Source organism: Cetorhinus maximus, chromosome 8 (genome assembly GCF_964194155.1).
Source record: "Cetorhinus maximus chromosome 8, sCetMax3.hap1.1, whole genome shotgun sequence".
In the NCBI taxonomy this organism is placed as follows: domain Eukaryota; kingdom Metazoa; phylum Chordata; class Chondrichthyes; order Lamniformes; family Cetorhinidae; genus Cetorhinus; species Cetorhinus maximus.
This window is the reverse complement of record NC_135886.1, coordinates 49,382,524-49,408,909: the sequence shown is the minus strand read 5'-3', so window position 1 is coordinate 49,408,909 and position 26,386 is coordinate 49,382,524. Positions and strand designations below refer to the sequence as shown.

Sequence of the window (26,386 nt, the reverse complement as noted above, 5' to 3'; positions counted from 1 at the left end):
ATATGGCGAAGCCTATGGACCCCAACCACATCCTGCTATAGAACTGAAGACTCGTGCTTCAGAACTAGCTGTGCCCCGAGCCAAGAAGTTCCACTCCTGCTACAACATTTGCATCTACATGACAAAGTGGAAAATTATCCATGTATTTTCTGTTTACAAAATACAGGACAAATCCAATCCATTGGATTACTTCCCCATAAGTCTATTCTCAATCATCAGCAAAATGACGGAAAGTGTCATCGACAAGTGCTATGAATTGCGAATTATTCACCAATAACCTGCTCACAGATTGGGTTCTGCCAGGACCACATGTTTCCTGACCTCGTTACAGCCTGCTCCAAACATGGATGAAAGCACTGAATTTCAGACGTGAGGTACTGTCCTTGGCACCAAAGCAACATTTTGACTGAGTTTGGCATCAAGTATCCCTAGCAAAATTGACATCAATGACGATTGGAGGAAATACTCTCCACTTGTTTGAGGCATACCTAGCACAAAGGAAGATGGTCGTGGTTGTTGGAGACCAAACATCTCAGCCCCAAGACATCACTGCTGGGGTTCCTCAGGGTAGTGTCCTAGGCCTAGCTACTTCATCAGGAATGGGGGTGTTCATTGATGATTGCACAATGTACAGTGCTAATCATAATTCCTCAAATAATGAAGCAGTCAGTGCCCACATGCATCAAGACCTGGACAATATCCAGGCTTGGGGTGATAAGTAACATTGGCTGTAATCAATTGCCAGGCAATGCTCATGTCCATTAAGACAGAATCTAATCATCTCTATTTGATATTTAATGGCATTACCACCACTGAATCCCCACCACCAACATCTTGGCGATGAGCCACATTAATGTTGTGGTTACAAAAGCAGGTCAGAGGCTGTGTATTCTGAGGCAATCAACTCACCTCCTGATACCCTAAATCCTTTCTACCATGTACAAGGCACAATTCAGGAACATGATGGAAAACTTCCCAATTGCCTGGATGAGTGCAGTTCCAACAACGCTCAAAAAGCTTGGCATCATCCAGGACAAAGCAGCCCGCTTGATTGGCACCTCCATCACCTATGCAATGTGTTTGCTGTGTATCCCATTTAAATGCACTTAACAACTCGTCAAGACTTCTGTGACAGCACCTTCCAAACCTGGGATCTTTACCACTTAGAAGAACAAGGGTACATAGGAACACACCCACTTCCAAATTCCCCTCTAAGTCACATGCCATCCTGACTTGGAAATATATCCTTGTTCCTTCATTGTTGATGGGTCAAAATCCTGGAACCCTCTCCCTGATGGCAGTGTGGGTGTACTTACACAAGTACTGCAGTGGTTCAAAATGGCACCCCATCATCACCTTTTCCTGCATCATTAAGGATAGGCCAATAAGCCTGGCCTTGGCAGTTGGTGCCTCTTACGTCCTGTGAACAAATTTTGAAAAGGTCCGAACATCATGGGAAAATGAGTTTGCTGGCAGGTCTCCGTGTGTTGGGGAATCGGACCTTAATTTAAATAAATGTAGTGTTACATGCGTGTGAAGGGGCAACACCTAGCATGTGCACACAGTGTGGGGTTACATCGAAATATATGGTATTTACACACAGAGACAGGGGATTCAGCCTATTCAGGGTTTATGCCAGTCTCTATGTATCACATATGCCTGTCTCCAATCTATTTACTTCATCTCACCCAATCGACATACCTTTCTATTCTTTTTGCCTTCATGTAGCTTCTCCTTAAATGCATTCTACTCTTCACCTCAGCTACTTGACAACCCCTCAACCCCTTGATATTCAGTGGCATTATCATTGCTGAATCTCCCTCTATCAACATCCTGGAGGTTACCATTGACCAGAAACTGAACTGGACCAGCCATACAAATACTGTGACTACAAGGGCAGGTTAGAGGTTAGGAATCCTGCGGTGAGTAACTCACCCCCTGACTCCCCAGAGCCTGTCCACTATCTACAAGGCACAGGTCAGGAGTGTGATGGAATACTCCCCACTTGCCTGGATGAGTGCAGCTCCAACAACACTCAAGGAACTTGACACCATCCAGGACAAAACAGCCCAACCCCATCCACAAACATTCACTTCCTCCACCACCGACGCACAGTGGCAGCAGTGTGTACCATCTATAAGATGCACTACAGGAACTCACCAAGGCTCCTTAGGCAGCACCTTCCAAACCCACAACTGCTACCATCTAGAAGGACAATGGCAGCAGATACATGGGAACACCACCACCTGGAAGTTCCCCTCCAAGTCACTCACCATCCTGACTTGGAAATATATTGCTGTTCCTTCACTGTCGCTGGGTCAAAATCCTGGAACTCCCTTCCTAACAGCACTGTGGGTGTACCTACATCACATGGACTGCAGTGGTTCAAGAAGGCAGCTCACCACCACCTTCTCAAGGGCAATTAGGGATGGGCAGTAAATGCTGGTTTAGCCAGCGACACCCACATCCCATGAATGAATTAAAAAAACACTTATTGTGGTAATAATTCCATATTTTAATTACCCTTTGAAGTTTTTCTTGGATCTATTAATGACTGTCTTAAATCCATTGCTTTTAATTTTAAATTCCCCCCACAAGCAGAAACATTTTTTCTGCATTTATTATATTGAAGACTTTAATAACTTTAAATGACCAACTATTAGGCCACCTCTCAGCTTTCTCCTTCCTGGAGAAGAGATTAAGGCTGTTAAGCAGAAGACCTGAGTTTTATGGAATGTGAATCTCTGAAGGTCCATGATAAATGCTGTGAGAATATTATTAAAGCAAATAAAAGTATTGGGAAGTATTGTCAAGGTGATTAAATACAAAACAAAAATTGCTGCAGTGTTGTAGAAGGTTTTGATTAGGCATCATCTAGAATATTATGTCCGGATTTGGTCCCCACACTGGGATGATGGAGAGTGTCTGGAAATGGTTCAGATGAAGGCCATATTGTTACCTAGGTTAAGGGCCCTCAGTTACAAGGACAGGTTTAGAGAACTGGGGTTTTAGAAAAGTACAGATTTTGAGGAAATATGATTAAGGCCTTTAAAATAGTGAAAAATAATGGAGATTAGGTCCACGTGAATAGATGTGAATAGGGGTTAATTAAGTAGAGGTTAGTAACTGAAAGGACTTCTTTTCTCACTGAGTTATTGACCTCCGGAAAAAGTTGTCAGCATGTGGGCTGAGTTTTTAAAAAATTCTTTCACAGAATATGGGCGTTGCTGGCAAGGCCAGCATTTGTTGCCCACTCCTAATTGCCCTTGAACTAAGTGGCTTGCTACGCTATTTCAGAGGACAGTCAAGAGTCATTACTGTGGATCTGGAGTCACATGTAGGCCAGCCCATGGCTGATTTCTTTTCCTAAAGACATCAGTGAATCAGATGGATTTTTATAATGAATGATGGTTTCATGGTCACTATTGCTGAGACTAGCTTTCACTTCCAGATTTTATTAATTAAATTTAAATTCTACCAGCCGCCATGATTTGAGCTTGTGTCCCCAGGGCATTAGCCTGGGCCTATGGGTTACTAGCCCAATGACATTACCACTACACCACTGTCTTCCAGACTCGCTGCAAACAGACATTCAAATGGGAGCTGGACAAGTTCCTGCAACTGGTCAACATTAGTCTTTGTACAAGTAAATGGATGTTGGGGCTGCATCACTCAGTTACTCAGGTATCCGGGAGCTTTGTTGAGCACCTCCAGGAATAAGCAAGGAATTTCCCAGAGATCTTTCCTAAATTGGTCTCTTTTCTTCTTTCTCTGTCTTTTTTGCTTCTCCCTGAAGATTGTGCGCTTGCTTGCTGCGGGTGTGGCGTATGGCTGAAAGTGAGGTTGTGCAAAGGTTACGCTGTGAAACAAGAGGACAGGCTTGATGGGCCAACTGATCTTTACCTGTCCTTTATATATATATATGCTGGTAAAAATAATCCTTTGGCCATGAAGTGTTTTGATGTTCTGAGCTCGCTATATAAATGGAAGTTCTTTCTTGTTTCTGCACTCAGGATTACAGAATGATGCTCCTGCCTGGTGTCATGTCCAGTTCTGTTATATTTCTAATGGAGACATTTATTGTTTCAGGTTGAACTGATAGACTTCAAAGGGGAGGATTTAACGGACTGTGAAGATGGAGGCATTATCCGTAGAATTAGAAAGAAAGGACATGGGTATTCTATGCCTAATGAAGGGGCAACTGTTGAAGGTATGGCCCAGATCAATAGGTTGATTGGTAACCTGTAAGGAAGTCATAAAATTGCAACAAATCTCTCCTTCCTCTCTGTTAGTAGACAGTGTATAGGTTTAACAAAGACAGAAAGGCTAACAAACTTGTGGGAAAGGCTGATCACTATTTTAAATTTGCACGCAAAGCTTAATTCTCACAGTCTTATGCATTGTTCCCATCAGTAAAGTTCTGAAGGATAAATAATGTTTGCAGAGAAGGGGAAAAGAAAAGCTAAATATTGCAGATGCTGGAAATCTGAAATGAAAACAGGAACACTGGATCTCCTAACTCTGATGTGAAGATGTCTTTGCGCAGGCACACTCACCTCATATTGTGTCCACCCACACTTGCACATTTTTCCCACTGGTTGGGTCTATGGTATTAATGTCATGAGTTCATTCTTACCTCAGTGTTTTTATCATATGTATCTCGATCAGTAATCAGATGCCAGAATTGATCAATTATTAATTATTAATCAATTATTTGGAATTAAGCAATTACAGTGCCACAAACCATACAGAATATGCCACTGAACAGTAGGATACAGATTTCTTTACAGCCCACACAAATATTTTTTATGACAGAAAGTTGAGGAGCAAGAATAATATGAAATGGATATTGTTGATTATAATTTTATGCGGATTACACATAGAGTGTAATGACGTCGTAGAAAATATATTAATGATTATGAAGCAAATATTGTATGTTATGGTATAGTGGAATATAGATTGATGAGGATTAAACATAGTAAATGTAAACTACATGTTAGGGGATGTTGACCTCAGATGAAGAGAAACAAATGCAATTTTCTTCAGTGAAGAATATATTCAAAAAGACAGTCATTTACTTCAATAAATATGACAATAAATGCCAAACAGCAGGTCCACTCTGCTTCTGAAACCCTCAGACTATCATTATTGTTAGTGAAGTGCAAATCTGGGAACAGCAGAAGTGTCTTAATAGAGAGCTTTCACTTATGCAATGGATGCTGGAATAGTTCAGCCTTCATAGCATGTCCTTCCTTTCCCTAACTGAAAAGCAAGTCCTAGGAGTCCTGGCAACCACAGGTGGAAAAAAAGCAGAGAAGGAAAATGAAAGACAGGAGGAAGGGAAATCGTTGTGCCGTGTTTATGGTGCATTGAAAGAGGCAGTGTGGGCTTAATCATCATACTGACGGAGGCAGGGACTATATTTTCACTGACCTTTTGTCTCTCTGGAAAGCTGAAGGTAATGGACTTCAGCTGGTACTGTGCTGAGACTGCTTTACGCATCAGCAATCATACACATGTTCCACCTTCAGGCTGACTTTCACACATTAAAATGGCTGTGGGTCCTTTTCTAATCTTTAGAGTGTGAGTGGTGGCGTAGCAGTCACCAGAGTTTGCTTAACTTTTTAGTTCAGACTTTGTTTTTATGTTGTAACCATTGGTTATTGCTCCAGATGTGAGACCATCTCATTCCAGTGATTTCTGGCAACTTAATGGTTGAAAGTGTCTAACTGCCTGTCATGAAGAAGAGACTCTGGAACATATTGAGCATCTCCCACACCTTGGCAGCCAACTCTCTCAAAAGGCCACTAGTGATGAGGAGATCCAACACCAGATCAGCTGCACCAGTTCAATCTTCTACAAACTATGGCAGGGAGTGTTTGACAATAAAGACCTCCGCAAGTCAACATAAGTCTATGCGTACAGAGCAGTTATCGTCATCACATCCTGTACTGCAGTGAGACCTGGGCTGTATATTAGTGACACATAAGAGTGTTGGAAAATTTCCATCAAAAAATGACCCTGCCACATCCTCCGGATTCAATGGAAGGACTGTCAAACAAATGCTAGTGCCTTTCTTGAAGACAGCCCCACAAGCATTCAGGCAAAATTCCTGCAAAATCAAGTGCGATGGACTGGACACAGTGTCCAGATGGCTGAAAAGTGTCTTCACCGCCAGGTATTTTTTTCCTCAACCCTCAAATGGTCAACATTCTGGGGAGGTTGAAGAAAAGGTCACAAGGACACTCTGAATCTCTCCTTGAAGCATGGCAGCACTGACATTAATAACTGGGAGGAGTTTGCTACCAATCGTTCAAAATGGTGACAATTTGTGCATCAAGCTGTATCGCGCTCTGAATCACAACAGCTGAATGATGAGGTAGAGCAGTGGCAGAGAGGGAAAGAAAAGGAAGCAAATCCTGCACGCCCAATCCCACTACCTCGTGGGATGTCCTGCCCTGTGTTCCCAAAGATCTGTGGGCTGAGAATCGGCCTGTTCAGTCACATTAAGGCTCATGTGAGAGACTCATGACCCTGAGTTGACATCATCCTCGAATCGAGGGACAGCCAACAACAATGACTAACCATAGCACAGAATTTGCTTGCCTTCCCAATGACTGTCATGGGGAGATGGTAGGTCCTTGTACTTGAGTCCAAGTTTGGTGACTTGCTGTCACTATCATAGCTGCTTGAGGTAATCAACATATCATCATAATATCATAGCAGGATCAGAACAGAGACCATCAAATAAAGGCCGGAGTTAAGATCCTTTCTGATCCAAGTGTCTAGGACATATCATGAGTAATTTTACCAGCCCTTGGTGCCATAGGAAGTTAGGAATAGGTATAGGCTATTAAGCCTCTTGAGCTTGTTCCACCAATTTAACTAAATCATGATCTGTATTTTAACTATCTTTGGTTCTATAGCTCTCAGTATCCTTGCCTAATAAATATCTATCAATCTCGGTTTTGAAATATTTCAACTGACCCCAGCTTCAACATCTTTATCTGGGAGAGAGTTTAAGAATTTCACTGCCCTTTACATGAAGAAGTGCTTCCTGACATCAACCATGAACTGGCTGGTTCTAATTTTAAGTTTTTGCCCCCTTATTCTGGGCTCCCACACCAGAGGAAATAGTTTCTCTTTAACAACCTTATCAACCCTTTTAATCATCTTCACCACGTCAACTAGATCACCCCTTGATCTTCTATATTTAAGGGAATTACAACCTAGTCTATGCAACCAGTCCTCATAATTAAACCTTATAACCTCAGTGTCGCCTGGTGGAAAACTGTGGGTGATGCACATCCAATATGCACCGCCCATAGAGGAGGACATAGCAGAGTGGCCTTGTATAATACTGCACCTCACCCACTCTCCCCCTACTAGCTCTATATTTTGATTTCTGGTGTGAGGTGATAGCCAGTTGAAATCCCACAACGGGCATTTTTCTTAAGGTTGACAGCTTTGTAAGTTCAAAGAGAATCGGGAAGTGTTCTGGAATGCCAAATCACAGCAGACAAATACTCATTGGGATCTTATTTTACAGGTGGTCATATCTTTGTTTCAGTTCATCTGCTGCTGAAACCTTCATCCTTGCCTTTGTTACCTCTAGACTTAACTATTCTAACGTGCTCCTGGCTGGTTCCCACATTCTATCCTGTGTAAACTTGAGGTCCTAACTCACCCAAGTCCCATTCACCCTTTGTTCCTGTGTTCACTGCCCTACATTCACTTCCATTTAAGCAACACCTTGGTTTTAAAACTCTCATTGTTGTTTTCAAATCCTTGCATGCTTTCATCCTCCCTTTCTTTGTAACCTCCTCCAGGCCTATAATCCTCTGAGGTCTTTGAGCTCTCCAAGTCTGGCCTCTTGAGCTTCCATGATTTTAATCATTTCAATTGGTGGCTGTGTCTTCAGCTGCTGAGGCCCTAAGTCTGGAATTTCCTCCCTAAACCTCTCCGCTTCTCTTACTTTCATTGAGGCTCTTCTTTAAACCATTTGACCAAGTTTTTGATCGTCTGACCTAATATCTCCTTATGTGGCTCAGTGTCAAATTTTGTTTGATAATTGCGCTGTGGAATACTCTGGGACCTGTGAAGTGCCTGGAATGATTTGCAATATTGAGGGCACTATATAAATACATGTTGTTATTGTTGTTGTGGAGTGAATGATTCACATGCCAAAGGGTAACTTGGTATGTGACTACAAATTGCACCTTGCACCAATTATCCAGTTATGTGTGTGGTTACCTAGCCAAATGTCTTGTTGGGAATGATTCCCTTTTTAAATCTGAAGATAGCAGTACACTGCCGCTTTAATTGTACTTTAGGAACATGAATCAAATGAGTGAATGATTGTTTTTGAAATTGGATTAAAGAGTATTAACAATTAAAGGTAATACAGGGGTCCTGCCATATCTTTGAAGGATAGTATTTTGCTTATGCTACAGAAGTGGCTGATTTGAGTCAGAATGTACTGAATGTTCTGTTCGTGCACTTTTGTCCAAACTCCCTGCCAATCTCCCTAAGTACAGCATGTTCTTGCCAGGACAAGTACCTCAAGGCAAAACTTAAACAAACTCGCAAAGATGGGGGAAAGAAAACATATAATAATAGAAGCTGTGTTCTAATTTCTTCCTTTTCAACTTCAGCTGCTTATGATCTTTCCTAGTACGGGGAGTAATGGGAGATGCACCCAGTGTCCTGACTAGAGACCCTTATCCCTGTCCGTCTTGAACTGTTGCAGATTTTACCTTGAATATGTGTCTAATATGACTAAAGGATTGTATAAATCAGCAAGAATATCATAGTTCTGGGTGGTCATTGCCAATCTTATCGCAGTTAGTGACCTTTCCTGAAACAGCATGGTTAGAATGCTTCAATCTGTTTGTGTCTGCACATCAGTAATTTGTGAAAATATTGACTGTTTCAAATTTGTTTAATAATTCTACTTTTTCAACACTGAGACATATCCTAGTTTGGTCTTTGTATTGTGTTGCTGAGGGGAGTGGGATGGTGACTTTTGCTTCTGTTCTTTCCTTATGCCTCTTAGTTGCTTTTGGCATTACTCCAATGTTTATAGCTCTCTCTGCATCCATCCCACCCCATCGCTCCGTCATGGTTTCACCCATACCCACATGACAAGCAGTGTTACAAGGTTGATTTTCCAGCAGTTTGTGCCCCATTGGTGGTGATGCCTGCTCGATGGATGGTTGGACCATTAGGAAATGAATAGTCCCCATTGAATCACCACTGGATAGGGTGAGACTGGGAACCAAAAACAGGCAAAACTTTAAAGAAAGAAAAATTTGAATTTATGTAGTTCCTTTCAGAACATCAGGCTGTTTGAACAGTGCTTTATAGCCAATGAAATACAGCAATGAGATAAATGACCAGGTAATCCCCCTTTTTAGGTATTAGTTGAGGGATAAATATTGACCAAGACACCAGGGAAATCTCCTCTACAAATAGCATCATGGGATCTTTCACATCCAGCTGAAAAGGTAGACACAATCTCTATTTAACATCTTGTCTAAAAGATGGCACCCCCCCAACAATGCAGCACCCCCTCAGTACTCCACTGGAGTGCCAGCTTACATATTGGTGCCAAGTTGCTAGAGTTGGACTTGAACCATTGATCTTCTGACAGAGAGGCAAGAGCACAGCCCACTGAGCCACAGCTGAAAACAATTGCAAGCAAATGGAATTCAATGGGAATATGTCAAAGCTAACAGCAATTACGTGACATATGTTCCTGTGACCCACACACAGCAGCTGCTGTAAGTTGCTAGAATTGAATGCTGACAGGAAGTCAACCTTTAAAGAGAAGATGACCTTTTAGTGCTTGGAATTTTGAAGCAGGCAAGGGTACAATAATATATATTTTTTTCAAAATGTTTTTTGGCCCTGATTTACTTTTATAGTGCTTACACCAATGATTCTGGTGCTGCCATTTTCAACTTCAGAGAAGGAGAAAATGAGGAACAAAGGGAAATGATGAGGAAAGGATTACTGTTACCCTCAAAACCTAGGTCAAGTTTCAAGAATTTTGATTTTTTTTTTTCTTCATAGGAAAGATTTCAGGATTGAGTTACATCAAGGCTTGCAACAAAGTGATTTAGCACAACTCTAAAAAGGAAGGCCACAGGCTGCCGAAATTGCAGGATGTGTACTAAAAACATAGGAAGAACAGGAGGAAGCTATTCAGCTTCTCCAGCCTGTTTTTCTATTCAATGAGATCATGGCTGGTCTACACCTTAACCCTGTCTTCTGTCTTGGCTTCATATCCTTTTATACCCATGTCCAGCAAAAATCTAGCAATTTTACATCTAAAATTTTTAGTTGAACCCTCATTCACTGATTCTTGTGGAGGAGAATCCCACACTGTAACTACTGTTTGGGCATAGAATTTCTCCTAATGCCCCACCTGAATAGCCTAATTCTAATTGTAAGGTTATGTCCCATTGTCCTACACTCCTCTACCAGCAGAAATGGTTTCTCTCTATACACCTTACCAATTACGTTCAAGGTCCTAAAAATTTCAATCAAATCTTAACTAACGTTACATAGTCCAGGGAATGCAAACTTAGTTCATGTAATTACTGCTCAAAACCTAAGTTGGTGCTTTTAAACCCAGATGTCACCAGTCATGATATGTTTCAATGATCTATTGTCCAACCTCAGACCAAATAGCCAGAACAACTAGAGACATTGTTGTGTGTGCCTGTATGCCATTGTATTGTAAAGATGCTTGGCAGAACAAAGGTTAATGTGGGACTGGGGAATAGCACCGCCCACAGTATGATGTATAGAGTCACATGGTAATAGACTTGGAGAACAGTCTAGAAAGAACTTGTGTGGCAGCAGCACCATGCATAGTTAAGAATTACCAATAAATTGTTCATATTTAAATATACAAGTCTCAAGATCTCATCAATGAGACACTAAACGAACCCATAACACATGGTGATAGCGGTGGTATGAAAGTTCGCATTTAACAGAATCTCAAGATATGAAAAATTAAAAGCAGCTGAAGCCTAACCAGAGAGATGGGTGCCTAAAAAGAAAAATTGAAGAAATGGCTGAAGTGGCTTCGCTACAGACTTGGAAGTTGAAGAACCCACCCGAGTGAGTGGAGGGCCATTGCAAGACCCTGAGTGACGCAGAGTGAAGGAAACTAGTCAGATCACAAGATGGGTGAGCAAACCTACAAAAAATAAGCTGTACTTACATTGTAGAATAGGCGACAATCTCAGGGCTCAGCATCCAGAGCACAGCTAAAAGAGGCTGCAGAACAGTTCTGCAGCTGGTGGTGTGGTGGCCATGTTACACTAAATTATAAAAAAAGTTAAAAAGAAAAACAGCAGAGTGGAGAAAAGTTACATGCAAAAAATAGGGCAGGCAGAGCAGAGAGAAACCTGCAGAGCACAGTTTAAAAAAAGTTTAAGAGTTTACTACAGAGTTTAAGAGAAGGGCAACCCTTTTCATTCAGGTCCATGGCTCCCTGTACAGAGGGAAAAGGTGCTGCAGAGTTAACAGCTCATCACTTTTTTAAAAAGTGTGCACCTGCTGTAACTCCCAAAGTGCGGGGTGTTCATTAAGAAAGGACCTACAGAGGTCAAAGAAAATAAAAGAAAGAATCACCCAGAATAGGATTGCTGCTGTTTGAAAGTTTGAAAAAGTTAAAAAAAATAAAGCCCACAGTTACGGGGTCCTGCCGAACCTGAAAAAGCATGGGAAACGCACAGAAAGAAAACCAACAGGCTGCAGACAGCCTGAGTCAAGGAAATTTGGTCACTGCCTTAAAGAGGCAATGACATTTAAAGTTGCAACTAATGCAAAAAAAAATGGCCATGGACAGAAAATTAGAAAAGCCAGACACATTTTACATAAGGGAATGGCTAAATCAGACCCATGAGTGGGAGCCTTGGAGAAAAGATTTTTTAGTTTACAGGAGAATTATAGGATTAAATAAGGAAATTAGAGGAAGTACAGGTTGACAAGTTTTTATTCATGTTTGGTTCATTTGCTGGTGAAGTACTCCACAGCCAAGATATAGATCAGCTCAGCAACATTTGGTGAGATATTAAAAGACTTGGACAAATATTTTAAACTCCAAGTTGTGAAAATTGCAGACCCTAGAAGAAGGTACAATACATCCCCAATAAAGCACTGTGGACAAAAAAAAAACACCAGAGAGAGGGCAACAGAAGACCCCAGAGTGAGGGAGACAATATTCAAGCAAACCACAAGATGGTTGCCAACCATGTCAGTGCATTGAAATGCACGAGCATTTCGTTCAGAAGAAATTGCTGAGTAGCAGCTGAGAGGCTTAAAAATATTGCTCCTTGAAAATGCTGACACAGTACCCAAACTGCAACAGCAGATGGCAGTGCGGAGTGAGCAGATAGCTGTGAATGAAGGAAAGCTATGCAAGGTAACTCAAAGGAAGCAACACATGCAAAAAGTAAATGAAGCTGTTCTACAAGAAAATTTTTGCATCAGAGCTGAACTGGCAGATTTGAAGTGCAAGATTCAAGCTAAGTATATACCTTTGAAAATGCACAGTAAACTGAAATCTTCAATGAACCAAGCTGTTCAAGATCTGAACAAACATATTTCAGAGATGACACAAAGGCATCAGGAGGAAATAATGACTCTTAATTCCACAGTTGGCAAATCAAAGTAGGAGTTGGGAAAACTCAACCAGATGTAGAGCCAGGCAAAACAGCAGGCAGAAAAGGCATGCAAAGGAGTTGCAACCCTGAAAGACTCCTTGAAGAATCAATATGTAGCCATGAAAAGACATGACAAGCTACAGAGGATGTTGAATCTGGATAAGATAAAGCTGTGTTGGAACTATCTGTGGCAACAAACAATACATTGAAGCCCAGAGTGAGTTGACAAGAGGTCAACAAGAAAATAAACAGTTGAAAGAGCAGTTGACTGGCCTTCAAGATCAAATACAAAAGGAACGTGTAACCATTCAGCAACATGAAGGAATGAAGACTGTCTTAAACAGCAGAATGAAAGCACAGCAGAAGAAACTCATGGAGACTCTGCTGAATTATACAAAAGCTCAAGATGAAGCAAGTGAGCTTTGGAAAGAAAAGGAAAACCTGTTGAAGAATCTTCACTCACTACAAGGACACCTTAGGTCAGAGATTATTCCTCTGGAAACTTACGAAGAGAGGCAGAATGAATTTAATATCACTCTGAACAAACTGAAGAACCAGTTGGCAGAGAAGACTCAGCAATGTTCAATATTCCAGGAGGAAGACAAAAGCTACAAGAAAAAGACAGAGGAGCTGAAGAACCAGCTGAATGACAATGAGGAGGTATTGAAAGGAAAAGCTGTCAAAATTTCCAAGCTGTGAGTGGATAATGAAGCCACCAGTAGCACGATTGCAGAACTGAAAGAAGTTAAGGCTTCCAGAGACAGACCTGGCCAACAGTGAAACCAAAATAAAGGACAAGGACAAAGGCCTGTTGCAGATAGAGAAAGAAAAGACAGAAATAAGATCGGAAAATATAAATCCAACACTGAAGTGCAAGGAACTAGAAGAAGAAATAGCACTGAACATCTCAGACATACTGAGAACCACTGAGTTGTTGAAAAGTGAAATAGCTAAAATTGTGAAACAAGTTGAAATGAAGGTTCCATTTGTGAAACGTATAACGTCCGGTAAGAACATGGCGGACACCACAGACAAAGAAAATTCAAGTCCACTCTAGGAATGAATGGAGCGCACATTCCCCTTGGAAGGAACAGGACAAGCCTACAGTGTCTGAAAAATGCAGACAGGTTGTTAGCAAAGAGAATCACAACTCTAAAGAGCACAAAAAGCAAATCAAATGGAGATAGCCAAGTACCAGAAACACAAAGTTCTACTTACCATTCCTCCAAGCCTGACAGACTGAGATGTGGAAAAACTGTCAAGCCTCAAATCCGTCCGAATTTATGAAGTCAGAAACTTGGGGCAGGGAGAAGGTGCAAGTAAAAATTGTATTGTAAATAGCTATACTCCATTAGAAGGGAGGAAAGTTTTCTTTTATGAAGAAAGGTGTGCCTGTATGTCATTGCAATGTATAGGTGCTCAATAAAGCAAGGGTTAATGTGGGACTGGAGAATAGCACCACTTATGGTATGATGTATAGAGTCACATGGTAATAGGCTTAAAGAACAGCCTAGAAAGAACCTGCATGGTAGCAGCTCCATGCATGGCAGTAACTAAGATCTGCACATAAATGATTCACATTTAAACATACAAGACTCAACATCTCATCAATGAAGCACCAAATGAACCCAAAATGCAACAGACATCAATCAATTTGCCATCTCATCGTAGATGACCAATAAATGTTCATACTCATTAATATGTGGACAACTGCATTGATGGCATAAGGCATCTGTGAATGATATAACCTTAGAAGAGGAAATAATTAGATTGGGTTGATGCGGCTGATGGCAAATTCATGTATAGGAAGGCATCAGAGACATTGTTCCTCATTTTCCTGCAAATTGGGCAAGGAAGGGACCCATAAATAGTGTTAACCAGCTTGTGTGCTTGCATGTGTGCGTGCATGTGTACGCGCATGTGTGTATGCTTATGTGATTCCGTGTGTGCGTGCCTGTGTTTGCATGTGTATGTGCTCGCACACGTGTATGTATGTATGCATGTGTATGTGTGTGCATGCATGCATGTGTGTCCGCATGTGTGTGCATGCATGCGCGCATATCTGTGTGCATGTGTGCATGTACACATGTGCGTGAATGCGTGCGTGTGTGTGCGAGAGTATGTGTGTGCGTGAGTGTGTGTGTGTGTGCACGAGTATGTGTGTGCATGTTTTTGTCCGTGTGCGTGTTCATGAATGCATGCTTGTGTGCATGTGTGCACATGTGCATGCATGTGTGTATGCGTGCATGTGTACGTGCATGTGCAAGTGCTTGTGTATGTGTGTGTGCATGTGTGTGTGCTTTGCTTTATGGTCCTCATCTATTATGGCAGAAACAGCCCCACCCTTAACAGGAGAGCCACCACAGACACAATGGCCAAATAGCCTCCTTCTGTTCTATAACCATTTGATAATTCTAAGTCTGGCTGCCTCTCCCTCAGCTGGTTGTTGGAAAACAAGTTGGAATTTATTCAGGTTTTGTTTTTGGCTGTTGCTTTATTGAAATTGTTATTTTCTTTGAAACCTTTTGTAATTTTAGGTGGTAGGGCTGGAAATAATTACCAAAATATTTTGGCATCATTTTTTCCAAGTAAGCATGTTGAATTTTAATATCCTTTGTTCCTCTTGATTCTATCATTACTACTGTAGTCAGAGAACATTCCTGTCTTGTGGTCCCTAGGATCCAATTGCACTATGATATACAACCTTCCCCCTCCGTACATCCTCACATTGCTGAAATCATTCTGACGCCTGTTCAATGTCCTTTCCCAGGACATTAAGACTGTGAAACTCTGCTCTTCATAAAATCTTCAGGCCTTTAAAATCCAAGCTAACATCATCTGACCACAACTTCGAAGAGCCCTCAGAGTCTTAGAATATTGGTTGCTAAACTTTCCAACCATTACATAACAGCAACCAACAAGTTTGTGGAAATTACAATCAAATCTAACGGTGCACTGGTGAGACCACACCATGAGTAATGTGTCCAATTCTGACCAGATCACACCATGAGTAATGTGTCCAATTCTGACCAGATCACATCTTGAGTACTGCATCCAGTTCTGACCAGGTCACACCATGAGGTACTGTGTCCAGTACTGACCAGATCACACCTTGAGTTATATGTCCAGTTCTGACCAGATCACACCATGAGTACTGTGTCCAGCTGTGACCAGATCACACTTTGAATACTGTGTCCAGTTCTGACCAGACCACACCTTGAGTACTGCATCTAGTACTGACCAGATCACACCATGAGTACTGCATCCAGCATTGACCAGATTACACCATGAGTACAGTGTCCAGCTGTGACCAGATCACACCTTGAGTACTGGGTCCAGTTCTGACCAGATCACACCTTGAGCACTGTGTCCAGTTCTGACCAGATTACACCATGAGTACTGCATCCAGTATTGACCAGATTACACCATGAGTACTGTGTCTATATCTAGCACTGTAGCTCAGACACAAGAAAAATCTTCAAGGGCTGGAGGACATGCAGAACTGAGCCATGGGATGACCCTGGACTTTGTCCTCTAATTGATGCAGGCTTTCATCTGGTTTCTCATGTTTCTCAGAAAATCACAAGGTTTTGGGTGTGGTAAAATGTGTATTTATTGCAAGACAGCTGGGGCTAGATTTTTGCCTTTGTTACAGAAATCGTAAATTGAGATTTGATAGAGGCATTAAAAAGTACGAGGACTAAGTAAATAGGGAGAAATTGTTCCCATTGTGGAAGGATTGAGAACCAGAGGATACAGGTTTAAAGTAATTGGCGAAAGAAGCAATAGCAACATGAGGAAAAACTTTTTCATGCAGTGAGTGGTCCAGATCTGGAATGCACAGCCTGAGATTATGGTGGAGGCAGAGTCAACTGAGGCATTCAAAAGGGAATTGGATCATTTTCTGAAAAAGAAAAACTTGCAGGGCTATGGGGAAAAGGCAGGGGAATAGCTCTAGGTGAATTGCTGCTTCAGAGAGCTGGCACAGACACAATGAGCCAAACGGAGTCCTTCTCTGTTGTAACTATTCTGTGATTCCATGATTCCACGAATCTGCGTCTGGCAGAATATTTTCATCCAAAGGTGACAGGCACAATCTGGAGACAGGCTCAATTCCACCCTAAATAACCTCGGTAGTGGCAAAGGAGATCAGCGAATACTGAGGTGGGATATTAGAGGGCCTGCCTCTATCCACTGGGACATCGGCCCAGTTCTCAGCATGGCTATTAGGACACCTACTCCTCACCCCTCACTCTCCACCTACCTCTCATGCCCCCTCCATGCCACCCATGCCCCTCCATATATGGCATCCCCCTCGATACAAACCATATCCCCTCCAAAATCACCATGCATCCACTATACCCAGTCTTCTAGTATCCACTAGGTACAGAGCCAACAAGCCCTATAATAACAATGGCAAGTCTTTGAAATACTCATGAAACTGTCAGAATAAGCAAACAGGCATTCAAAATCCCCTTGAGAAAAATTGCCCCACTTAAAAAGCTCATTATACTGTTAATCAAACACAGCCATTCATACTTCCATTGAAAAAAGCTTTAATCGACTTAATATCTCTTAATCTTGTCTGAATAAAAAAAAAACAAGCATTGAAAAACCTTCACGTAAAACTGGAAATCAAACAAAGTTAAAAGTGCTCTTCACAACTGTGCAAATATACCCTACAGAGCTGAATCCATTTGTAGGTCTTGGAGCTGAGCCAAGCATTCATAATCAGATTCTATTGCAAAGCTGTGCCAACAAATCCTCTAAAATAGGATACATTGAAACCACTGAAGTAGGATGAATAGATGGCCAACTGCCTCACCAGATGGCTGACTTCTGCTTCTACTCCTGTTTCTTCTCTTATTGACAGGTCAGCCATCTGTTCAGCCTACTTCAAACGTTTCAACGTGTTCTGCTTTAGTGCCTTTTTTGACATAGCTATGCAATGGAATCCTTTTATGAATGCTTTGTTGAGCTCCAAACCACACTAAAGGATTGGTTGTGCAGCATCTCTGCAGTGTCAAAAATTTGGAGCATATTACAGCTTATCTGAAGGCATATCTGCAACTTCCTGTTCCTTAATGCCTATTACCAACATGAGAGGTACTCTGAAATTGCCCATGAACTGTAATCACATCCTACAATTGTTGAAAAGAAAAGAAAGATTACTTTTCACCAAAATCTTGGTTAATAAATCATTTCCATTCGGAGGACATGGATGCCCAGTACAGCAATGCCAGGCACTAGTGCTGATCGGCACTAATTCAGGCAAACTTCTTAATGTCATTCAGGGGAGGTGGAAAATGAGAAAATAAGTTGGTTGTCCAACAAGAGAGATTCTAGTAATAAGCTGTTTTTGATTTTGATTAAATCTTTGCAAAAACCATCTCTTTGCCCTAGCCTTTAGTTTCCTCAGCAGAGTCTCTTCACTTCCTCCTCAGTTTTTCCCTATGAAAGGACACAGAGACAGGCTGTCATGTGATAAGCGCTATATTACATGTAAGTAGCTGTTTTTAGATTGTATTCAACTCTGGGCAGTGCCGCAGCATAATGCAAAGTCTTAGCTCAGGTCTGTGTCCATGCTTCTGCTTGCGGCATAGCTGAAATTGGTAGCCCACCACTATAGGCAGACACAGACTAAAGGCTAGCTCTCCCATTAGGAGTGGAATGATTATCCAAGCTAGTATTGTCTGTGCCATACTGCTGGATCTCCAGGGAGCTGGCTTTGAATTTATGGAGACCTGAGACCAGCTTGAAGCCTGGACCTAGCTTCAGAGTTTGTGGATACTGGGAGCAGCTCCTTATCAGGCCTTCTAAACTGATGTAGAGGGTAAGGACATGAAATGGGAGAAGATACCCTTTCAAATATTTTTTTTCAACTTACCCAGCCACTTTTGACACTCAACCTTCATTCAAAAGCTGGAGTTGTGATCAAATCCATTAAAACCTCAGTTAAAATATCACTGGGCAATCCATATCATTTGAAATGAAAAGGTTTCTTATAAAAGGTTCAATGGGAGGGGCGTGTGCAAAGTTAAATTTGCAATCTTTTCTTTTCTCACCCACAGTTTCTATTGAAGGTCGGAGTGGTGCTGTGTTGTTTGACCAACGGGAAGCTAAGTTTGTGATTGGTGAAGGAGAAGATCAAGATATTCCCATAGGAGTTGACAAAGCCTTGGAGAAAATGCAGAGAGGAGAGCATTGCATTCTTCATCTGATGCCTGAGTAAGTGTGGGGCTAACATATTGGTGACTTCAGGACAATGTACCTGACAGAAAGAGCTGGCTCCTTGTATTTCAATCCATCTGCATTCCCTGTTTCTGGATGGTGGAGATTGCAGCATCTTGAGATGTCTCTGCATTATGCCCTCAAGGCCAAACAAGGCAGACTGGCATTTGTGTAGCAGATCATAGCCTCTCAAAACATCTCAATTACATTTTGTTGAAGCACTGCAATTATTATGTGGACAAGTGCAACGGCTATTCTTCACTAGCAAGGTCCCATAAAAGCCATGAGATAAATGGCCAGTTGTGTTGGTGGTTTTTATTGAGGGAGAAGTGTTGACCAAGACAACCAATATTTTCTGCTCTCCTTAGTCCAGTAACAGATGGCACTTACTAATAATGCAGCACTCCCTCAGTGCTGTACTGCAGATTCAATCTAATTCCTGAGCTCAAATCCTGAAGTGATCCTTCTGACCCAGAGAGAAGGGTGATACTGAGACAAGCTGTCAACAACAGCTACTTGCATTTGCAGAAGGCATTTAATAAAATAAAATGTCCCAAGACCTTTCACAAGAATTCAGTAAGACGAATACTGGCATTGAGTCATGGACGGAGGTGTTTGGTCTGAGAGCTTGGTCATAGGTAGCTTTTAAGGAGTCCCTTAAAGGAGGAGAGAGGTGAAGAGGCAAAGAGGTTTAGGGAGGGAATTCCAGAGTTTGGTGCTAGACAGCTGAAGGCACAGACACCAATAGTGGAATGAAGGAAGTGGGGATTGCACAAGATGCCAGAATTGGATGAACACAGAATTCTCAAAGGGTTCTAAGGCTGGTAGAGGTTACAGGGATGAGGAGGAGGGAGATCATGAAGGAATTTGAACACAAGGTGGGGAAATTAATAATCCACAGGCCCACGGTTTTCAGCCCAGTCCCGATGTGTACATGCACTATAGACAACAAATTATCTCATTGAGTCAGTATACTCATCAGACTACCACCTCTGGATGGCCACCAATGGTGAATTGAAGGGAGTAGGGATGTGCAAGAGGCTACAACTGGATGAACACAGAGTTCTTGGAGGGTTATAGGGCTGGAGAAGGGTACAGAGATAGGGACAGGAGAGGTCAAGGAAAATTTTAACAGAATGAGAATTTTAAAATAGAGTCATTGGTGGGCTGGGAGCCAATGTAGGTCAATGAACACAGGGTGGTGGGTGAAAGTTAGGATACAGGCAGCAAATTTTGGATGAACTCGTTTAGGGAGAGTGGAAGATGGGAGGAAGTCCTGGGGAGCATTGGAATAGTAAAATCCAAAGGTAATAAAGATGAATACTTCAGCAGCAGATGAGGCAGGAATTGTTATGGAGGTGGAGCTAGGAGGTCTTCATCTTGGAGGCTATGTTCTAATGTTCAACCTAAGACAGCAGTCAGGGAGGGGAATGGAATCAAAGGTTAGGGAATGATTTTGTGGTGAGAGGAGGCTTAAAGCAACGGTCTTTCCAACATAGAACTGGACAGAAATTGTGGTTCATCCACAGTTAGAAGTTGAACAAGCAGTCTGACAACAGAGAAGCAGTGGAGAGGTGGTGGTGGGGTAGAGTTGAGTGTCCTCAGCAAACATGAGGAACCTGATGTATTATCTTTAAATGCTATTGCCCAGAGACAGAATGTAAATGAGAAACAGGAGGTGACCAAGGATTGATCTTTGTGGGACTCCAGAGGTAACAGTGCAGGGGCAGGAACTGGATTGGAAGGAGAGAAACCAGGCAAGGGCAGTCTCACTGAACTGAGGAGGGGTAATGGAGGAGCACTCAATGGATAAGGACTATGATCATTCTGACTAACTTGGCCAATTTGTTAGAGCACTCTAAAATTCTGCATGAAGGCTTCCTCAGTTGTCCTGCCTGAGTTTATGCAACGACAGCCCATGCGCCATAAGCACTAATTCCATTCATAGGATAGAGAAATGAAAAAGGTTATCTGGTTAGCTCATAGAGTATATCAAGTATAACTTCAATCCATGAATACGGGTCATAAAGGTGAATAAACCAGATTTTTTTTTTCAGATTGATCATGGCTGGTTATTGTCCAACCTTTCTCTTCCCCTCCATGCTCTGCAAAGAACTTTGTGACTGGCACCTAGGAGAAACTTTAGTTTCAAGGTTCCCCCTCATCCACCCTGTGTCTGGCAGTTAAATATCAACAGATTTAACTGCTTGGAAGTCCCTACGTCCCAACATGTGCTGTTGTTTTTTATTTCTTTCATCCTTCCCTGTCAGATAACTGAGCACGGAACATTTTGAACTCTTTCAAGGCTGTTCTGTTTTTCTGAAATTCCACCAGCTGTAATGAATTATTTGTTTTTTTTGGGATCATATGTGTTGCAGAGAGGAGAGGTTGTGGACTCAAGGTACTGTGCACACTCGTCCTTTACAGTCCCCTCCCCCACCCAAGCCATTTACTCACAGGAGTCAGTGTTCTGCAGCGGTCTGAAAGTAGCCCGAACAATATCCATTAAAATCATGAAGGGAAGGATTTGTGAAATGCTCAAAGCTCGTGTGAGACGCAAGGCGTTTGGACAAGAGATGAAGAGGTGATTGGGTGGAGTTAATGTCGTTATGTATTTGTTTCATTCTTACTAAACTTAAAAAAAAGATTTAAATCATTTGTTCTAGATATGGCTTTGGCAATCTCGGAAAACCTGAACTCAACGTTCCGCCAAATGCAGAACTAGATTACGAAGTATTGCTGAAGAACTTTGAAAAGGTGAGGGGAGAAGGTGGTTTGCTCATCCCCTTGTAGCCTGATAATATTGCTGAATGATCATAATGGGCAAGTTTTCAAAATATATTAACTGCAAAGGATTCATTCATGTTTATTTAGATGAATGTAGGAACAGGAGGAGGCCATTCAGCCCTTTCAATCTGTTCCACCTTTCAACTACATCATGGTGGATCCGTGCCTCTACTCCATTTTCCTGCCTTTGCTCCATACCCCTCACTTAGCTAAAATCTATCAATCACAATTTGGGAGAGAGTTCCAGATCGCCACTATCCTTCCTGTGAAAAAGTGCTTCCTGATTTCACTTCAAATGACCGACCATTAATTTGAAGACCATGCCCCCTTGTTCCTGACATCCCCCACCAGAGGAAATAGTTTCCCTATATCCACCTTAACATATTCCTTTAGCATTTTAAATAACTTGATTAGGTCACCTGAACTTTCTAAACTCGACGGAATACAAAGAATTCCAAAGAGTCATATTGAACTTCAAATGTTAACTCTATTTCTCTCTTCCCAGATCTGCTGGAGCTGCTGAGTTTTTTTCAGCATTTTCTGTTTTTATTTCAGTGGAATACTAGACAGGTTTATGCAACCTCTCCTCAGTTTAACCAATCAAGTCCTGGTAGAATACCAAACAATCTGCAGTGTTTCCCTTTGAAGGACAATACATCTTGCCTGGTTTATCCTGCCAAAAACTGTACGCAGTGCTCCATATGGAGTCGGAGCAGATGCTCTGTACAACTGGAGCATAACTTCCTTCCCCTTTATATTTCAATCCTCTTGACATTCCATTAGCCATTTTGACGACAGTGTTAATTTGGCTTTCAGTACAACTGCAGCAATACAAGCCTTGGATATTCAAAGCTTTTAATCAGTCTCACATCATTAAATCTCTGTACCATTGTACACTTCAGATAATCACACATTGGGATGATTCAGTGGCACTTTTTTTCTGCTTCTACAAAATTGGGGTATTTCTCTGACACGGCAGGATTTTCACTCACAAAGACAGTTCTGCCCTGGCCCCAACCTCTGACCTCGCGGTTATTGCCATGTTTCTTGCAGCCTGCCTAGCCTCTGCAGGGGAAGTGAGGCACACTCGCTCAGTTTAAGGTTTATTCTGGAGAAATAAGGTACGATGGGCAATGTGAACTGTGCTGACATTATGCTGTTTTTCTTTCACCAAACAGGCTAAAGAATCCTGGGAAATGAACACTCAAGAGAAACTGGAACGAGCAGCTCTAGTCAAGGAGAAAGGAACATTCTATTTTAAGGTACTTGTGTGGAAAGCTCTACCTCCAACAGAACTGACACACCCAGCAAGAGCCGATTTTACTGTATAAAAGCTCACTTTAACTGATTGAATTTATTAATTGCTATCAACCCTCACTATAAAATCTAAGGTGCTTGTGTCATAGGGTCAATGCTCCAATAGAATGGTGATGAACAGTGTTGCAGCCAATTGGACCATCACATGCCGCAAATAATTGGGAACCTTGCTCATTATCATCCTTAAAATGGCTCAGGGTGTCAAACTGTGTTGCCATGGAGAGAAGCCAAAAGGTTTAGTCCAATCCCAAACAGGCAAGCATGAATGGCCATGTTCATCCCTGATCGCCTCTGCCTACTGTCACTCAGCCTTCAGTGACCAATTGCAGAGTGGCATCCCGGAAACCAGTCTCAAACTCCTCCTCATATCCCAGGATGCATGGTGTAGGATACATCAAAAAAAGGACAATCAAATCACATTCTACAAGCTGTACTAAAGTAATCAGAGACAACAGCCTAGCATGTACCAGAAGGTTCCATTGAAGGAAAATAAAAATATTTTCAAAGCTGTGCTTAGTTTATTTGTTAGATGTAACTCATTTTGGGGAGAAACGCTAAATAAGCCTCGTAAAAACTGGAAATTTTAAAATATTTCTGCATAATGTTTCAGTGCAATATGGGGGAAAGTAACATTTAATTGGGTTCAGTCTGCCCTCCAAACTGTTGAATTCCAATAGGCTCCCATCGCAACTCATGACTGATCAATTGGTTAAAACTGACAAACGACAGTGGAAAAGGAAAGGATTTCTTTGTCAAACAGGCAAGCTGACACATGGGTTGAAAAAGTTAGATATTGGTATGTGTGGATTGAACCAAAGGAGCACCTCTCACTGTCCCTTCAGTTCGGGAATTATGAGGAAACTCTAACAAGAGAGAAGAAAATAAGGTGAAATAAAATTCGGAGGGTGATCCTGTCTAAATAGTTTTAAGCCTTTTTCCTCCATGTTTAGAATTCTGCCGCTTGTATATTTTTAAAGCAGCCCACAGTAAAATGAAATGGATTACGCATGTGTGAATTAACACATGAACAAATGGGGGACAGAAAATTGCCCTCTGGTCTGTCCAGCCTCTTCCACACAACAGCCATGTCTTGTGCATCACAATATAAGCACCACCCCCAACCCCACCTGAAACCTTGTGATCTTCTGGGAGAGGTGAATAAAACTGGTTAAAAGCCCAGGCCAATTTGGGAGTTAAAAATTTGGGAAAATTCCTCTCTGACACCCAAAAAGCAGTCGATACTAGTCCAGGATGTTGGCCCTGGGAATACTATGCAATATGTTTCCATATTGATGTGTGTGGTTCTAAATATGTTCCATTCACTGGTATTTTTCTCATCCCTAGGCCGGCAAATATAAGCAGGCTCAGATCCAGTACAGGAAGATTGTGGCGTGGCTGGAGCAGGAATACTGCCTGACACAGGAGGAAAGTCGGAGAGCCAAGACCCTCATCCTGGCAGCGCATCTCAATGTGGCCATGTGCTACCTGAAACTGAATGAGCACCTGAAGGCTGTGGAGAGCTGTGACAGGGTGAGGAGTGCACATTACTAGGAGGACCCTCTGTTGCAGAGTTGAGTGACTCAAATACTGACTCAGTGAGGCAGGAGTGCCTTTATAGCACAGGTTCATGCCGGTGTTCATGCAGAACATGAGCCTCCTCCCATTCTATTTACTTTAGTTGGGATCATTTTCAAAGGTTTTATTTAACGAATATGTGTTTAAGATTGGGGCTAAATGTGTTGAAGGAGCCCATTTTGGGTGATTTTCAGAATAACACCCTGACTTGCAGTGACTTGCAGAACCCTTAAGTGCATCGACGGGCAGAGGGATCCGGGTGTACAGGTCCACAGGTCACTGAAAGTAGCAACACAGGTGGATAAGGTAGCCAGGAAGGCATATGGCATGCTTGCCTTCATTGGCAAGGGTATTGAGTATAAAAGCTGGGAAGTCATGCTGCAGCTGTATAGAACCTTGGTTAGGCCACACTTGGAATATTGCGTGCAATTCTGGTCGCCACATTACCAGAAGGATATTGAGGCTTTGGAGAGGGTGCAGAGGAGGTTTACCAGGATGCTGCCTGGTCTGGAGGTTATTAGCTATGAGGAGGGGTTGGAGAAACTCGGATTGTTCTCACTAGAGCGACGGAGATTGAGGGGTGACTTGATAGAAGTTTACAAAATTATGAGTGGCATGGACAGAGTAGATAGTCAGAAGCTTTTTCCCAGGGTGGAAGAGTCAATTACATGGGGACATAGATTTAAGGTGAGAGGAGAAAACCATAGAGGAGATGTGCGGGGCAAGCTTTTTATGCAGAGGGTAGTGAGTGTCTGGAATTCGCTGCCAGAGGAGGTGGTGGAAGCAAGTACGATAGTGGTGTTTAAGAGGCAGGTTGACAAATACATGAATAGGATGGGAATAGAGGGATACGAACCCTGGAAGTGCAAAATGTTTTAGTTGATGGGCAATATGATCGGCGCAGGCTTGGAGGGCCAAAGGGCCTGTTCCTGTGCTGTACTTTTCTTTGTTCTCTTTGTTCTTTGTTCTTTGAATCGAACCCAACACCAGTACGTATTGCACAGTTCCTTGGGAGTGCATTTTCTGATAATCACTGGCTCAGGTGGAGTTCAAATACAAGGGACATGGGTTAAAGAATTATTCACAGAGAATAACCAAGTCATGGAATATTGTCACTAAGAAATAACATTGAACCTGACAATATTGGTGGCAAAGTACAATTGAATGTGTTTCTAAAGTGAGAAACGATCGCAGGGTTTATGTGTTGGCGAGATAAATTAGATCGAAAATGGGTGTTTATTTTTTCGGGTGAGTTTGCGTTGATTGGACTGTGAAGGCGCTTGTGTGAAGAGAGTTGGTTGAAAAGAAACTTTAACTATCCCAATATAAATTGAGGTATTGGTAGTGTACAGGGGAAAGAGGAGGAAGTCTTTGAAGTGTGGTAAGGTGAATTTTCTTGGTCAGTACATTTTTAACCCAATGAGGAAGGAGGCATTATTGGATCTGGTTCCAGGAAAATATAGGGTCAATTGGATCAAGTGTTAGTAGGGAACATTTAGGGAACAGTGATCATAGTATCATAAAGTTTAGATTCACTATGGAAAAAGACAAAGAACAAGCAAATTTAAAAATACTTAATTGGAGGAGGGCTAATTTCAATGGGCTCAGAACAGATCTGTCCTGGATTCAATGACTGGCGGGCAAAGCTGTAATCATACAATGAACTGCCTTTGAAGAGGAGATATTCAGAACAGTCGAGATACATTTCCACAAGGGAGAAAGGGAGGACAAACAAAACCAAAGTTCCCTGGATGATGAAAGAGATAGAGAGTACGATGAATCAGAAAAAAAGATGC

At 42.0% G+C, this 26,386-nt stretch overlaps 1 protein-coding gene across 3 annotated transcripts in view; it reads left to right on the top strand.

Moving 5' to 3' along the window:
- The window catches only part of LOC144683611 (peptidyl-prolyl cis-trans isomerase FKBP5-like), a 169,770-nt gene that overhangs the window by 123,137 nt on the left and 20,247 nt on the right, over nucleotides 1–26,386 (top strand). For all 3 annotated transcript variants that reach the window (XM_078546805.1, XM_078546803.1, XM_078546804.1), the window contains exons 4-8: nucleotides 4,090–4,210; nucleotides 18,752–18,908; nucleotides 21,578–21,668; nucleotides 22,877–22,960; nucleotides 24,360–24,545. In XM_078546805.1, the coding sequence (XP_078402931.1) occupies nucleotides 4,090–4,210; nucleotides 18,752–18,908; nucleotides 21,578–21,668; nucleotides 22,877–22,960; nucleotides 24,360–24,545 (639 nt within the window). The remainder of the gene's footprint in view (nucleotides 1–4,089; nucleotides 4,211–18,751; nucleotides 18,909–21,577; nucleotides 21,669–22,876; nucleotides 22,961–24,359; nucleotides 24,546–26,386) is intronic.